This window comes from Micropterus dolomieu, linkage group LG14 (assembly GCF_021292245.1).
Source record: "Micropterus dolomieu isolate WLL.071019.BEF.003 ecotype Adirondacks linkage group LG14, ASM2129224v1, whole genome shotgun sequence".
Lineage (NCBI taxonomy): Eukaryota > Metazoa > Chordata > Actinopteri > Centrarchiformes > Centrarchidae > Micropterus > Micropterus dolomieu.
Window position 1 is genome coordinate 25,277,428 of NC_060163.1, and position 14,787 is coordinate 25,292,214.

General features: G+C 41.7%; 1 protein-coding gene across 1 annotated transcript in view; it reads right to left on the reverse strand.

Moving 5' to 3' along the window:
• Nucleotides 1-14,441, reverse strand: part of htra1b (HtrA serine peptidase 1b) — a 29,950-nt gene extending 15,509 nt beyond the window's left edge. The window contains exons 1-4 of the mRNA XM_046068635.1: nt 13,836-14,441; nt 7,036-7,135; nt 6,534-6,648; nt 6,311-6,400 (exon numbers count right to left, since the gene is read on the reverse strand). Of these exons, the coding sequence (XP_045924591.1) occupies nt 6,311-6,400; nt 6,534-6,648; nt 7,036-7,135; nt 13,836-14,295 (765 nt within the window). The 5' untranslated portion in view covers nt 14,296-14,441. The remainder of the gene's footprint in view (nt 1-6,310; nt 6,401-6,533; nt 6,649-7,035; nt 7,136-13,835) is intronic.
• Nucleotides 14,442-14,787: the final 346 nt, after the last annotated feature.

Consider the following 14,787-nt stretch of genomic DNA (forward strand, 5'->3'; position numbering starts at 1 on the left):
GTTCATGTTACTCCCCAGTCTGTCGTGTGTGTACTCTCTGCCTGTAACCAGCCTTGCTTGTCTCGTCTTGTCTCGTCTCCCGGTACTTTTGGATTTCTGTTATTCAGCCACTCACCTGTAAGTGTGCTCGCTTTTGTTTGTTTATTAAAACCCTTCGTTATACCATACCTGCTCCGCTCTGTGTCCTGCGTTTGGGTTCTCCAACCTGCCTCCACACCACGATCGTGACAGCTTTTAAACTTCGTTCTCTTCTGCTTCTGACCGATTGGCCCCAACATACACCCAGACACCCCAGTAAGATGTCTAGTTTCTTTAAAATAACACTTAGTGTCTACTGTACTAGTGTGTGCGATTACATGCGTTCTGTCAACAGTTCAGACTCTCGCTTATAAATGTGGTCTAAGGGGGAAAAGCTCTTCGCAGTCCAAGTACAGCTCTTTTAACAAATCCATGATCTTAAGGCACTCGGGCTCCAGCCCTCAGCCATGGTGTTTGCTGACTGGCCGACCTTCTGTGAACTGTGTGCTGGCCTGCTGCACGTCGTCCTACTAACCTACTTCAGCCCCAGATGTGAAGTGGAGCAGAAAAACTGAGACATAAAGCAGCCGTGATGTTAAAACCCAGCTTTCATCAACTCTCCGCCGACCATGACAAGCGTCTGTTTGTCTGTCAACGTGTGCGTGTGTGCATCTTGTTTCCTCGGTGATGAAAGACACATCTGTTGCCCATTTCCTTAGTTAAGTAACAAGCCTGAAGACTCTGACCCACTTTTAGTAGGGTTGAATAAGCAAGAGAGAGGGGGGGGGTAGAAACATAAGTGTCAAGAGAGAAAGGCAGAACAAGGTGAGAAGGGGAGTAAGGAAGGAGTGAATGGCACATGAAGTGAAGCAGAGAAAGAGGCAACGCGGAGAGAAACACGCAAAGAGGCAGATGTGAAAGATGTGAATGTGTTTTACATCGCAGGGCAGCTGTGATGTGAAGAAGACATTTTCAGACCAATCTGTCTCTCTGTCTCTACGTTTGATTGACATGCAGAAAAAGTACGTCTAAAGACCACAGGTATGCTCAACATATATGAACAACACCTGTGAAGTTATGCATTAGTGTGTGTGTTCATTGCAGCCTCATTGAATCTCGCTCATGTGCTTTCTTCACTGTTTTGTTAACACTTCCACACGCAGACCAATGAAATAGGGTTTGAAAAGTTCAATAAAGTTCAATATATGATGTCCCAATTAGTATTTAAAACAGTCAACTTCCCCTTAGACGATCATTAAAGGTTTTGAATAACATAAAATGTACACTTTTTACACAAAAAGCTGGAATGTTCATGTAAATGCTACTTAACTTAATGACAAATGACATGAAGCTAATTACAGGAGACTACTGGAAAAATCTGGTTAGTTAATTATGAATACATTTTTTTGTGTTATTGTTATAATTTATTTAACTCTTGTTGGGCAGCTGTAGCTCAGAGGCAGTTTTTGCTCAAATAAACCACTGGCTTGCTTGCAAGTCAAGGAACTTGAAAACAAAGTTTAAAAATTAGCTCACAGATAGATTGATAGAATACTTATATAATGAATCCCAATGAGGTCAATCCCCACAGCACCATCCCGTACATGCACACAAACTAACTGCCTCCTAAATCACCATCAAGCATATACAGACATAAACAAGGTGGCTTTGAAGCTCTTCTGTTCGCCTGTACTGAACCACAACCACAAGTGAAGTCATCTGAAGACACCGTCTAACACACAGCATGCTGAGCTCCGCCCACCAGGAAAATGACCATGTTTCTTGCTCTGTGGTTTTCAGGATGACAGCACTTTGTCCAGGATGAGATTACAAAGCTGAGAGGCTGAGTTCCATAGTAATTTCAGAGTTTGCAGTCTTTGGCTGCAACAAAGCAGCCAAAGACCACAACAAGGGACAGAGCAGTAGTTTTGATCATTCCTCCTGTCGTCTTCTCTCATTGTTCTCTCTCTCTCTGCTTCATCTGCCTTCATTCTGTTTATCATTTCTTAAATGTAGTGAAAAAAGATTTGAGGGTTTTCCATCATGCATAAAAAAGTACAGTTAGCATGTTACAGGGTCAGTTAATCCAAATCACCAACTCTGTTGTATCTGAGAGCAGAAACTTACACACTGTCCATGCATTGATTGTGCCAAACCCCACCTGAGCAGCGATAGGCCTCTTTCACCGCAGACACTTTGAAGGGAAAGCACAGGTGTTAATCACACAATTAATGAGGACTGAATTCCATTTGTTATCAGTATTAGGGTCCTGGTATACTGAATGCTGTCACACTGTCCTGGCTTACTGGTACACTTGAATAGAACGGAGCCATTGTTAATGTTATTAGTAACACCTGTGCTTTTCCTACGATGACAGGTCAAAATGTCCGCTGTGAAAAAGGTGTATTGTACAGATCCAATGTATCAATATACTGACACTTGATGGAGCTGCAAAATGTTCCTCTCTTTCTTGCTTCTTTCACCCTGCAGAACCAGAGCAGTGATATGATAACTCTCTGAGAATTTGCAGAAGGGATAAAAGCTGGGAATTAAAAAATAAAAACAGCACAGACAATGTACTCTCTGTGCAAACTATTACTCACAGCAAACTACAATTATTAACAAACACTTAAGATGATCTCTCTCTCTCTTTGAAAGACCATAATTGCTGCATCTCTCCAGCTGATTTTATGCAGCCTACTTCAAGCAGCAGTAGTTCTACCAGTATGGATCAGATTCTGCCGTTGGCCTTCAGATGTCCTGGCCTGTTCAATCCTATGAGCTGATCAGATCAGCTGGGAGCAGTTTCCATAAGCTGCTCATGGATACGTGTCATGGAAAATGATCGATGCTGGCTCAACGTGGAATATGGCCGTAAGGCTTCACTGGATGAGTCAAGACTCAAAACAACACCAACGAGCTCCTGTCTGCACATGCTCAGAGGAAACCTGCCTCAGTAGCAACCGTACAGGCTAACACTGGTGTCTGAAACACACTTGTTTTATAATTTATACTAAAAAATATGATTCTGTTCAGGGGGATATAGCAAATATTCTTTAAGTCAATAAGTTGCTGTAATCAAAACATCCTTTTCAGTTTCTGTTCATTTCACTAAGCTGAAATTTTCTCAACTCTGGATTCTTCTCCATCTCAGTCTGATATTTTCTGAATGGTGTCACTCTAATCTCTGTTTCTATAGCACGTTGTTTCATTGGACTGAAACAATCACTCAGAGCCCTAACTGGCTACCTGGTGCTCCTTAGCCAAAGAATAACCAATGACTGACTGTCATCTTAGCTGGTCTTAAAGGCCCTGCACACCCACCCAGGTGTTTCCACACATTCTCACTCCCAACTCCTCACATATGGACGCTTGGTCATGACCCCTTGGCGTCACTTTTTAACGCCCAGGATACCCTTTAGCATCGTTCTTTGATGTTTAGGGCTCCGCGGTCAAGTTAATGACAATACATAACGTCCGGTTAGACTTTCAAAATAAAAGAACGTGTTAACGTACAACACCTACCTGTAGCGTTCAAATGTGACGCTACAGGGCTTCCCCCAGTGCGTTGAACTATGACGCTTAGGGGCTTCGCAGTGGGTTATGAAGATACAATTACCGTCCTACCTACTGTCTGGCAGAGACGGCTCTGTCATAATCCTTTCACCATTTTTAATCTAAAGATGTCATGAGGACAGTTTGGGTTATGTCGAGATGACAATCATTATTCCGAGGCAACAAAAGAGAAATCAGTAGTATCTGCAGTGACACGATAAAAAATGAGAGTATGTGAGAATGAAGGCCCACTCTGTCTTTCTACTCTGCTTTCATAAAACCTCCTCTGATAGGAGCAGAAGCTTATCAGCGCATAACACGCAGCTACACGTCTGACTGCTTCATCTGCAATACTTTACTGCTGCAATTACACCTAAAAGCCGTTTAACACTGACCTGCACTTTGTACACACAGGGAGATGTGCGCTACTCAGACTGTGTAGTTTTATTGGACAGTCACCGGCATCAAAGTCATCACTTCCTTTTCGTGTGATTTATGACAATGACTTAACTGTTAGAATCATTATCTCATCCCTTTTCACAAACATTGTTTGTCAGAGAAAACGAAGACAAACGCAAACAATATTACACTAAAACTGAATGAAACTTCCCCCCAAAAGTACCAGGGACCTTTTCAGACAAGATGGAATCAGAACTACAAAAATCAGACAGTCGAGACGAACTTTCAAGTCAGAGAATATGACCCCGAGTGCAAGCTGCTGAAAATATGTGCATGTATTGGGATGGATGTGGGGGAGGGTGGGCGTTTCCGCAGAAGTACAGTTGCCTCTTGGTTTTTGTGTGCATGTAAACCGCAACCACAAGTGCTGAGCAGTTTGTGTATTTCTGCACAATTTCATCCCCTGAAGCTCCAGTTACACCCTACTGCCCGGCCCAAACATGCAGATGAAAACCATGATCGTCTCTGTCTGACATGAACTCACATCCTGCAGTGTCAGTGTCTCTGTGTGTATGTGTATCTAATTACAGAAGTTTGTTTCGAAAAGTATCTCTAAATAGTGGAGCATGAGATAATGGAAAATTCAGTCGTGTATGAACACGCTTTTTTGCCATATATGAATATCTGTGTTTTATCTAGACTCAACCACAGCGTTTTTACATTAAATGAGTGCAATTATGTTTAAAAAACAGCTGTTCAACAGATGACATTTTTTTTATTCTTCGTGTTTCTGTCAAAATCAGGTCTGCCTGGATTACAATAAAGTAATTCCATTACAGCACCTCTGTTACACAAACGGAAGATACAAGAAACATCGGTTTCAATTAACATAATCATGCTTGTGGTGATGTTTCTATTCTTTTGCGTCTTTGTGTGACTCTGTGGATCCATCAACCCCCAAAAACGTGGTTACTGGTTATAATGTTCAAAAATGGTGTTAAAAGTTTTATTTGTGTCACAGTAATATTGAAAAGGGTAATTTAATATCTTTTAAAAGCTCTTAAAGTTTATCAAATCCTGTGTTTTTAATATGGTGAAAACCGAATCCAGATCAGAGTTGCATAATGCATCTAGCCTGCTTTCATAAGCACAGCTGGACTTCATTTCCCTTAATTTATTACCTGTTTTCTCTTACTCAGCCCATTTCTAGATTCACAACTTTAGCTCCAGTCACAAACAGGCTGCTTTTGAATGCTTTAGTTCTTCTGTTTGGTTGTTAAACTTGGAGGGAGTGGATTAGACAGTCTATAAAGAATGTCAAACTCCTCAAGGTACATTTTAACACAACTTGGAGAGACCACTTTGTTCTGATGGGTGAATCAGGCATTAACATTTAAAAATTTCTAACCATAAAACTGAATATTCCGCTCTAAGTGTCTGACCTTGTGCAGGATGTTGCAGCTCTGTCTGCCCGGTGTCTGCACAGAAAGGAGACTCAAACTAAAAATATTTTTCCATTGCACAAATTTTGTGGAAAACCTCCTTCCTGAACTGAACCCCGGCCAGTCCAGTCCAGTCATCCCTGGACCGAAACAAAGTGCTAAGAGAAAATGAAAAGACAAATTAACCCACATGAAAAAGTTCCCTCTGTATCCTGACCTCCTCCACAGATATCCACTTTCATGAGTCATGATATTATTTTGCTGAGGCGCCTCGCCTCAAATACCCTCTGAGCTAAAATTAAAACCAGGCTTTCCGTTTAGGGGGAAAATATATTTTCCAAAAAGGAATAAATACCTGATTTTGTTTTGGAAAATAAAAAAGAGGGAGGAAAAGAGAGAAGCAGAGAGGGAGAGAAAAAAACAAGTCTGTCTGAGAGGAGATTTTAAAAAGAAGAGAGGGGGCATGAAAGGACACAAAGAGAGGAAGTTTCTCGAGAGCTGCATCTTAAAACAGAACCACCCAGAGAGAAAGAAGGCCTTATTTTTTCCGTCTTGATTAAGATGCTTCATGTGTTGTCTCAGATTTTTGGATGTCACACAAATGAGCAGATAAATTATATCGTACACAAGTATGATTTATCATTCCCACTGACTTTAAAATAATTTTCCCACAGCTACAAAACCATCTGCGGACTTTAAAGAAGCAAAGATAATGTTACGGGGAAATGATCATCTGGTGTGACCACAGGACTTTATAGAAGGAGAGGTTGAGACCGTAATACAGATTTCAAAATTTCAAGGTAATTTGGTGGTCAGATTGAAGGGAAGACAAAAATAAGAGTACGGACAAGAGCCATCTCATCCATTCATCTCTCCATCCCTCTCTCGCTGCTCACCGGTGCATCGATCTTGATCAGAGCGATGTCGGCCTTCTCATCCACGTCTTTGATCTTGGCGTCGAATGTGGCTCCGCTCTTCAGCTCCACCTGGAGGAAACAAAATCATTAAGTGGGCATAACAATAAATTACAATAATTAACCAACACAAGTTATTACAAAAACATTATGTGAGTATGTTTCCGCAACACTATCTCTACATCCCTGCACCCGCTTTGCGTACCTTTACTCGTTGCTTGTTAGCCACCACGTGGGCGTTGGTGACAATGAGTCCGTCCTCTGACACAACAAACCCTGAGCCGCTGGCTACTGCCACCTCCCGCTTAGAAAATATCATCCTGAGCAGAAAGAGGAGGAGAGGGAACCTCAAACAACAACAAGAGGACACCAGTCCAGCTCAATCACATACATTGATGTTCACAAAAAAAGTACTTTCTTTCATTTAACTACGGGTGTACTTTAATAGGTTTAACTAAGAGGTACCAAGTGATCATTCACTGTAAACATGGACAAACAAAGTGTACACAGCCACCATATCTTCTACCTTGCAAGCAGAACTACAGAAGTCATCAATTCTGGCAGTTACATCAAAACAAAACCCAGTCATCTGCTACAAGTATGTAACACGAATTTGAGTTCCTTAAACCCCAATACCATCACATTGGAACCTTTCAAGGAAGACTGGCAGCTTGTTTAGTTGTGCAGGTTCAGATGGGTTTTCTTACTTGCGGTACAGTTCAATATGAACAACAGCAGGTGCGATCTTCTCCACCACGTCAGCGATGAAGTTGTACTTGTAACGAAGACTGTCAGGGTTCTGCTGACCTGAAGGGGGGAAAACACAACATCAATGAACTCACACAACCAAAACACACACAAACTCACACATACCATAGTGGCCATAGTTGAATGGATTTTAGTCAATAGCAGCACAGTTACTGGGACTCTACAAAGTGTAGGAAGGGTTCATGTTAATCTGTTAATCAAGCAGACAACTGTCAGTCAGTGTCCTGAGTTTTTATCTGAAGCATGACGACTGCATGTGGTGCAGGGTGGTGTGATTGGATCTAAACTGTAACTGCTGTGTTTAACCAAATCCAGATGTGGAGTGCAGTATATGAACAGTAGGTTCTGTCTGCTGGCTCCACTGATGCTTATAAAACAAAGGAAATGACTCAAAAGCCTCTAAAGATGTGGAGAGATGGGGGGATACTAGGATGTTTTTTGAATAAATCGTAACAGTCCATGTGTAACCGTTGCTGTCACCTTACATAACCCCAGTTTGGTTTCACTCCAGGGGTGCTGCAACATCTGTCACTGCTAAGGATCTTTCTTTTCTCATTTCACAGGTCGTTTGTAAGTCGCCCCCCCCCACCTCCCACTCCAACCTGCTGGGACCGTGAAACACTCTCCCCCATACATCTGTGCGTTTTGGGGTCGAAAACATGTTTTCTCAAAGAGTGACATAAACGCAACACATGGGCCGAGACATTAAGACATTACGCAACATTAAAGAAAGTGATGTTTGTTTACGATGGGTGTGAATATACTACAAGTTAATAGGAAAACGTGGACTAACGTCTATTTTTACAGTCTTTATTTTCAGCACAAAGACTTAGGTTTTTGATTTTGATCAACATCTAAATAAGAAACGTGTGTGCTTGTGTGACAGTGTTTTTAACATCTGGACAAGGTTAAGTATAACTACGCTTATTTATAATTATTTGTAATTATAATGATTTTTCCATTTAATCTTTCCGCCATACATCAAATGAACCATCACAATCACTATGCTTACTTCATGGACAGTTTGGAAAATGGTCAGCAGTGATTTACTTAAGTTTACTTAACTCTTACTGAAATATACCAAATCTCTCGTATGGTCTTTTAAATGCAACCTTGACTATCCATGGAAAAGAAAACATGCCAGTGTAGACATGTCTCTGTGTGGCCGCAGGTCACAGATCTGCAGGATACTCTACTGTAGCTCACTTGATTCCCTCCACATATTTTCAGCTGTCTTCAGATCTTATCACAGTCGAGCCCCTGAGCTTGTCCTCATAGTGATCACCTCATTCCACTTCATATCACTTCTTCTTCAGTCAGCGGTTAAATAGGTCATGGTGGCGGAGCCGATAAAACTTTTTTGGCTCACAAACAAACAATAGCAGCATATTATTTGATTTTTCTTTGGAAAGTCTTGTGTTTGTGTGTAGTTTTTTTGGAAGACAATACCAGATATTACTTTTAAGGCAAGGAATTTTGTCAGATTTCTTTATTTTGGTCTTCTAAATAAAAAGAAAAGTTAAATCCTGTGTAAATCTAGCTTCAACAGATGTGCCCTTTCACTGTGCTGTATTTAACCTTGATTGTACACCTTTTTTTGAGATGAGACAGAAAGGCACAAATATCTGCTTACATGATCATCATCCTCTAGTGATGGAACATTTCACCAGATTCACCACATTCACCATTCATGTGTCCATCAGTAATAAAACTGTACACTGACGTTGCTGTGTCCGAGTAGATCATTGACAGACAGAATGAAACTGACTGACTGGTGACTGACCACTTTTTGCTGCCTTTTGGCTGATTATTATGTAACAGCTGTCGCATAACAGAACTATATAAAATATGTCAGCTGATAAATGAGTCCCAAATGGTTTGAATTGATGTAAAATATTTATCAGCAATTTGTCTCTAAAAACGTAATACCAGTAAAGTAGGAAGGAGGGCGGGGTGTTGAACTTCAACACTTTTTGTTCTGAAAACTGGCATTAAATATCTGGTCACATTTGTAGTCTTTCAATAAAATGTTTTAATTTTAAACGGCGTTTAGTTGTTTTACAACTTCTTGTGTTCAGACAACTATTAACACGTGACAACTTTGGCTTCTTTTGTTAAATGTAAGGTTTTGTGGTAAAACATCTTTATACTTCTTAAAGTAAGGTATCAAATAACAATGTTTTTTATATTGGTACAGACACTTGTGCTCATGCTCATGGTAATTAACACTGCAGTTGATCTGGTAAGAGAATAAAGAGTACTTAAAAGTATCTCTTTTAAGTTAATGACATAATTTTAATTTTAACACCTACTGGGAAATGATCAAGCTATTATAACACCAAGAGCTTTGTATTGTCAATGTGACTATTCATGTGTCTAACATGTTATATTTAACATTTGAGCATCAACATGACATCCTGACCTGAACACCTGTTTAGAAAGTGGTATGTTTGTTGTAAATATACAATAGAGGAGGACATACAGTACATGTAAACAGTTAAAAAAGAAAGGTTTTGATAAATCACTGAGGCAATATATTCCACTAAACAGTTAAAAACACCAGGTCCAAACAGGAAGCCAAAAAAAAAATGCTCCAAAAAAGATGAAAAGAAATACAACAACTATCAATAGCTACTACACTATATAATTAAAGTCTGACTCTCTCCATTCCCTACATTACTTTAAATTTCATCAGCATACTGACTTGGTACACAGCTGACTTTTTAAAAAGTATTTCAAGAAAAAACAAAGCACATGACACAGAACTGCATTTGAAAAATTACATTAAGTGCAAACTTAAGTTTTTCCTCCATCGTTTAAAAAAAAATCTCTCTCTACATGAAAACGCAAAAACACGCTATCAAGTGCTGTCAAGAGCACTCCAAACCGCCAGGTGGCAATACGGGCCTAACCGTAAAGCCATATTGGCCAATCAGAGCCTAATAAAATCATAAACCAAGCATGCAGTGGCGTGCACTCTTAAAATAAGATTTCTTAAAATCTTCAACCTGGCAGGAGTTTTAAAAAATGTTCGGTTTCAGTGACCTCATACTTCGTTTCTGTGTGGACGAACGGCCAAACCGCACAGACAAAGTCACGATTTTGGAAATAGACAGGGGCTTAGCTGACAGTTACTGCTTATGAACTCTCAATCCTGATTGGACACGTTCACTGTAACCAGTTAGCGAGATAGTTTGCCTGCTCTTTCTGTGAATATACTGCTGCACTCAGTCAAGGTCTTTAAGGTTCTCTCAATGTTTAAGCTCATAAGGCTCGAGTCCAAGTGAAACCACCGCTCATGAATGTTTGTGTCAAGTCTCTTTTCATTTTGTCAAATTAAGTCTGAAGTTGTCAAATGCTTGACTTGAGTCTGACTGGACTTGAAGTCACGTGACTCTTGTCCGGGCTGAAGTCTGACTCAAGTCTACGACTGTGCTACAAAGTGAGGATCTTCCCCGGTGCTGCTGTAGAGTTTGTGACTGAGCACCTGTTTGTTGTGAATGTTCGCTGCAGCTTCAGCTGCAGCAGACCATCTGGAAGACACTGATGTGTTTGGCTGGCTGGGTGTTTGGCTGGAGGATTAGTGATGTGCCAGCTGCAGCAGCTTTGAAGTGAACTGAATGGAGCCAGTCAGACGAAAGAAAAAACATCTCAACCTCAAACACACTGTCAGTAAGAGCCCTGCATATACTGAGGTCAATTCTACACTGCCCAGTGAAAAAAGCTACAGCAGGTAGATTTTAATAATCGTTGCTCAGGTGTCAGTGTACTTATGGCAACCACAAAGAGAGCTCAAAACAGTGTCTGCTCACATCACAACAAAATGTGATATTAATGGACAAGGCTGGTGATATTTCATATTTTTATTATTGTCAAAATCACAGAAAAAAGAGCCAAACCAATAATAAATACGTACTGTGTGTGTATCGCAGCTATCTCTTCATCCTCTGAGCCTCAGAGCTCCATTGTTGTCCTAAAACTATAAAAACCCATTAGTGAGCCTCACTGCTGCGCTGGCTGACATGTTCCTTCATCACCATGAACTCACACATTGTAGTTTATTCTGACTCAGTCCCACATACACCATCCTGCTGCGCCAAAACACTCACTAAAGCACCACTTGTGGATTCATCCACCGTTGGAAATAGTCCGCAAAAAATGCACTAGTTGAGGAATGTCTGCAAAACAAATGAAACCATGTTCTAGGGAAGTGTTTATAAAGATTTACATCTTCAATAGGGACCAATGGGCTTGGAGCCACACACAGGGTGGGGAGGTCAGCAAATATTGCAAGTTGGACTAAACAACAAGAAATTGTTCAGGGAGTTTATTTGCAGCAAGGTTTCTCTCTGCATTTCTCAGACATGAACTCAAATCAATCTAGAAACGGATGGTTCATTTTGTAAAATGATCAGCAGTGTTGCACAAACCTGGTAGTAATTTTAGTTTTTTAAACAAAAACTTGTCTCCTGAATGCAGCGCGAACATGCTTTCCCCAAATATTAAATTATACCATGTTCTGCACTTTCTGTGGATTCTCATTAAGAGCTGGACGAGCCTGAACTGGGAAAGATTCCACCAGTTCCTGAAAGAGTTGAGTCACCGTGCAACCGTGTTTTGTTGACACTGTATCCACGCCTGTCAATCTGACAAAGAGCTCGCAAGTCTGCACAGGAAGCAGGAAAAAGAAAAGAAAAATGACAAAAGGACAAACATTTTCATCCCTTCAAATCTGGGTTAAATAACCGTTTGACCTAGATCTGTCTGTTTAGTAAGTTACACAATCAACCAATCAGCTCCAAGAGATGAATCATTATAGAAGGCTTACAGTAACATGGTGTGTGTGTAACTGACACCTTCCAGATTTCTTTTCTCAGCTCCTCAGAGACAAGTGACGTACAAACATGTGTCCCTCTTGATTGAGCACATTAAAGATGGAGGAGAGGACATCAGGAGAGAGGAGAGGAAGGAAGTTAAGGGGAGGAGAGAAAGTGAAGGAGCATGAGATGTGGAAGGAAAGGAGATCAGATGGACATACAGAAAGAGAAAGTGCCTCAAAAGGATAAAGATAAAAATTACAGATGCAAGGAGAGAGGAGGAGAAGGGAAGTGGATGAGATGAGTGGAGTTAGATAACTCACTATTCTTTCCCTCCCTCTTGGATCAACAGATCCAAGATGGGATGAGAAACATCATGCATGAGGAGAATAGAAAGAGAGAAATCACATGTGGAAGGAAGGAAGAGGAGAAGAATGGAGAGGAGGTAAAGTGCGGCAAGATGAGGAAGAAAATGAGGAAAGAAAAGGGCAGAGGAGAAGAAATCTCATCTTAATCTTTCCTTTCCTGGAGAGATTACAGATGGAAGGGCAAAAGAGGATGTGGAGGGAGGAGAAGAAAGACGATGGCACGAGGGGGGAACAAAGAAAAGGGAGGATAAGATGGGTGGAGAACTAAGATGAGGAGACGAAGAAAGACGTTGACCTGGCTGTCAACTCCACTTAGATTTCGAACTAAACTGCACTCAGCAAATTGGTGTGTTTACAGCTGCAGCTTCACAAAGTGTGTGTGTGTGTTCCTTAATTTGCTTTCATTACTTTTCCTCTCTCTCTCTCTCTCTCTCTCTCTCTCTCTCTCTTTCTCTCTCTCACACACACACACACACACACACACACACACACTCACATGGGAACACTGTTTGTTTTTGCAGCACAGGCACTCAGGACATCCTGGCCTTACTGCAAGACATTATGTCCCTGTTAAGACAATCTAAAAAGAGAAAGAGAGACAGAGAGCGAGAAAGAGGGAGGTTTCGAGGTGGAAAACAACCCCATTTTTAGAGTTTGGTGCAGTGCAAGGTAACACTGCAAATCTGACTGATCAGCAAATGGAAAGATGCCAGAGAGACAGAGGGAGAGTGTGAGCAAGGTTAATAAGAGCAGCTTCTAATGTCATGAATGTCAGATACGGTTACATCGATGCTGTAACTTGTCACAATATTAAAACATCCTCTTGCATGGGTGATGTGTGGTCATCTGATTTAAATTCTGCTGTCATTGCATTAAAGCAAGACATGTTATCTTTACCGAACAGCGGTCACTGTGGGCTGACAACTACATGATAATGGTAAATGCTTGAATGCACAAACAGACAGACATGGAAATATCCATCTAAAGTTATAAAATTATCAGCTGGCCAAACCAGACTGAGTAAATCTGTAGCAACATAACCCCTGAGTGTATGAAAGGAAAAGCCTGTGTTCACTTTCTTAGTTAGCCGTTAGTTTTACTTGAACTCATTTAAAATGGAATATCTTAGAGTTTTGGAGTCCTGGTCAGACAAAACAAGACATTTGAAGATTTCTCCTTGGACTTTCTGTACTTAATGTTGCAATTAAGCCCATTTGAAAATGCATTTTTTTGGAAGATTTGAGGAGGAGTGAGAGCATAGACCTTAACAGATGGAGGAGGAGGAGATTCATTCTGTGTGTGGACTGCCGCTGAGGTCATCCAAGTTCAGATCCAAAACACACACACACACACATTACTGAAATATTTCTGTCTTATCACACTTCAGGCTGTGTGAGAGCAGTTAGGCATACAGCTATTTCCAGAGTTTAGTTCTCTCTTTTCCTGTTCATTTCTTAAGATACAATCTGTCTCTCTCTCTCTCACTCACTCACTCACTCACTCACACACACACACACACACACACACACACACACACACACACACAGCTCTCACCTTTCCCACAGGCGCCTCTCTGGATGAAAATCACCGGCGGCTGCTGCAGTTTCATCGCCCGGTTGCTGACGCGCTTCAGCTCGCAGATGTTCCGGTACGAGACGCCGTCGCTGCCGCACACGGGCTCGGTGCTGGTGCACGCGCACACACCGGCCTTGCCCCTCCGCCTGACTGTGGCGGACACCTCCACGCCGTCGGTCACAACACACTCCATCCCCTCGGCGCACTCGTGGTCTCCGGTGCCGCCGCACTGCTCGCCCTCGCCGGACGCGCACACCGGGCAGCAGTCGCAGCGGTCCAGCACGTCCCCGGCCAAGCAGTCAGCGGGGATCGGCGCGCACTGCGACTTGTCGCACTTCTCCGGGCAGCCGATGGCGAAGCGTCTGGTTATCCGCGCCTCAGCGACCAGATATGGGCAAATGAGCGGGGCCATTACGCAAAGGATAATCTGGAGACGCATGATGACACCCCAAAAGAAACTAGAAAATAAACTATGAACTGGACTTTGAAATCGATATGAAATGCTAGTAGTTTAAAAGATTTCAAGAGTGCTCTTGGGTAGTGTGGAGGTCACGACACCGTTACCGGCGGCACAAACGGATAAAGTGTGGCGCTACTGTCTCCGGTTGTCTCGGTTTATAAAAGCTGCAGGATAAACACAGCGGGCGATTGGTGGGCGTGTGTGACGTCTGTCAGAGGGAAGGAGGGGATGATGGGGTGGTGGAGGTGTGTGTGCTGTATGTGATTAAAGTTGTGCATGGTGGAAAGTAACTGTGTAAGAAACTACTTGCAAGTACTAGGCCTATAGCCTACCTGAAAATAACTTCGATGTACTTGTACTTGAGTATTTAGATTGCAGGCTGCATTTTTTATCAACTATGTCCAAATCAGATTATCTGCAACATCTATGGATTAAACTATTAAACAGGATGAAGTAGTTAAAATTAGCTCA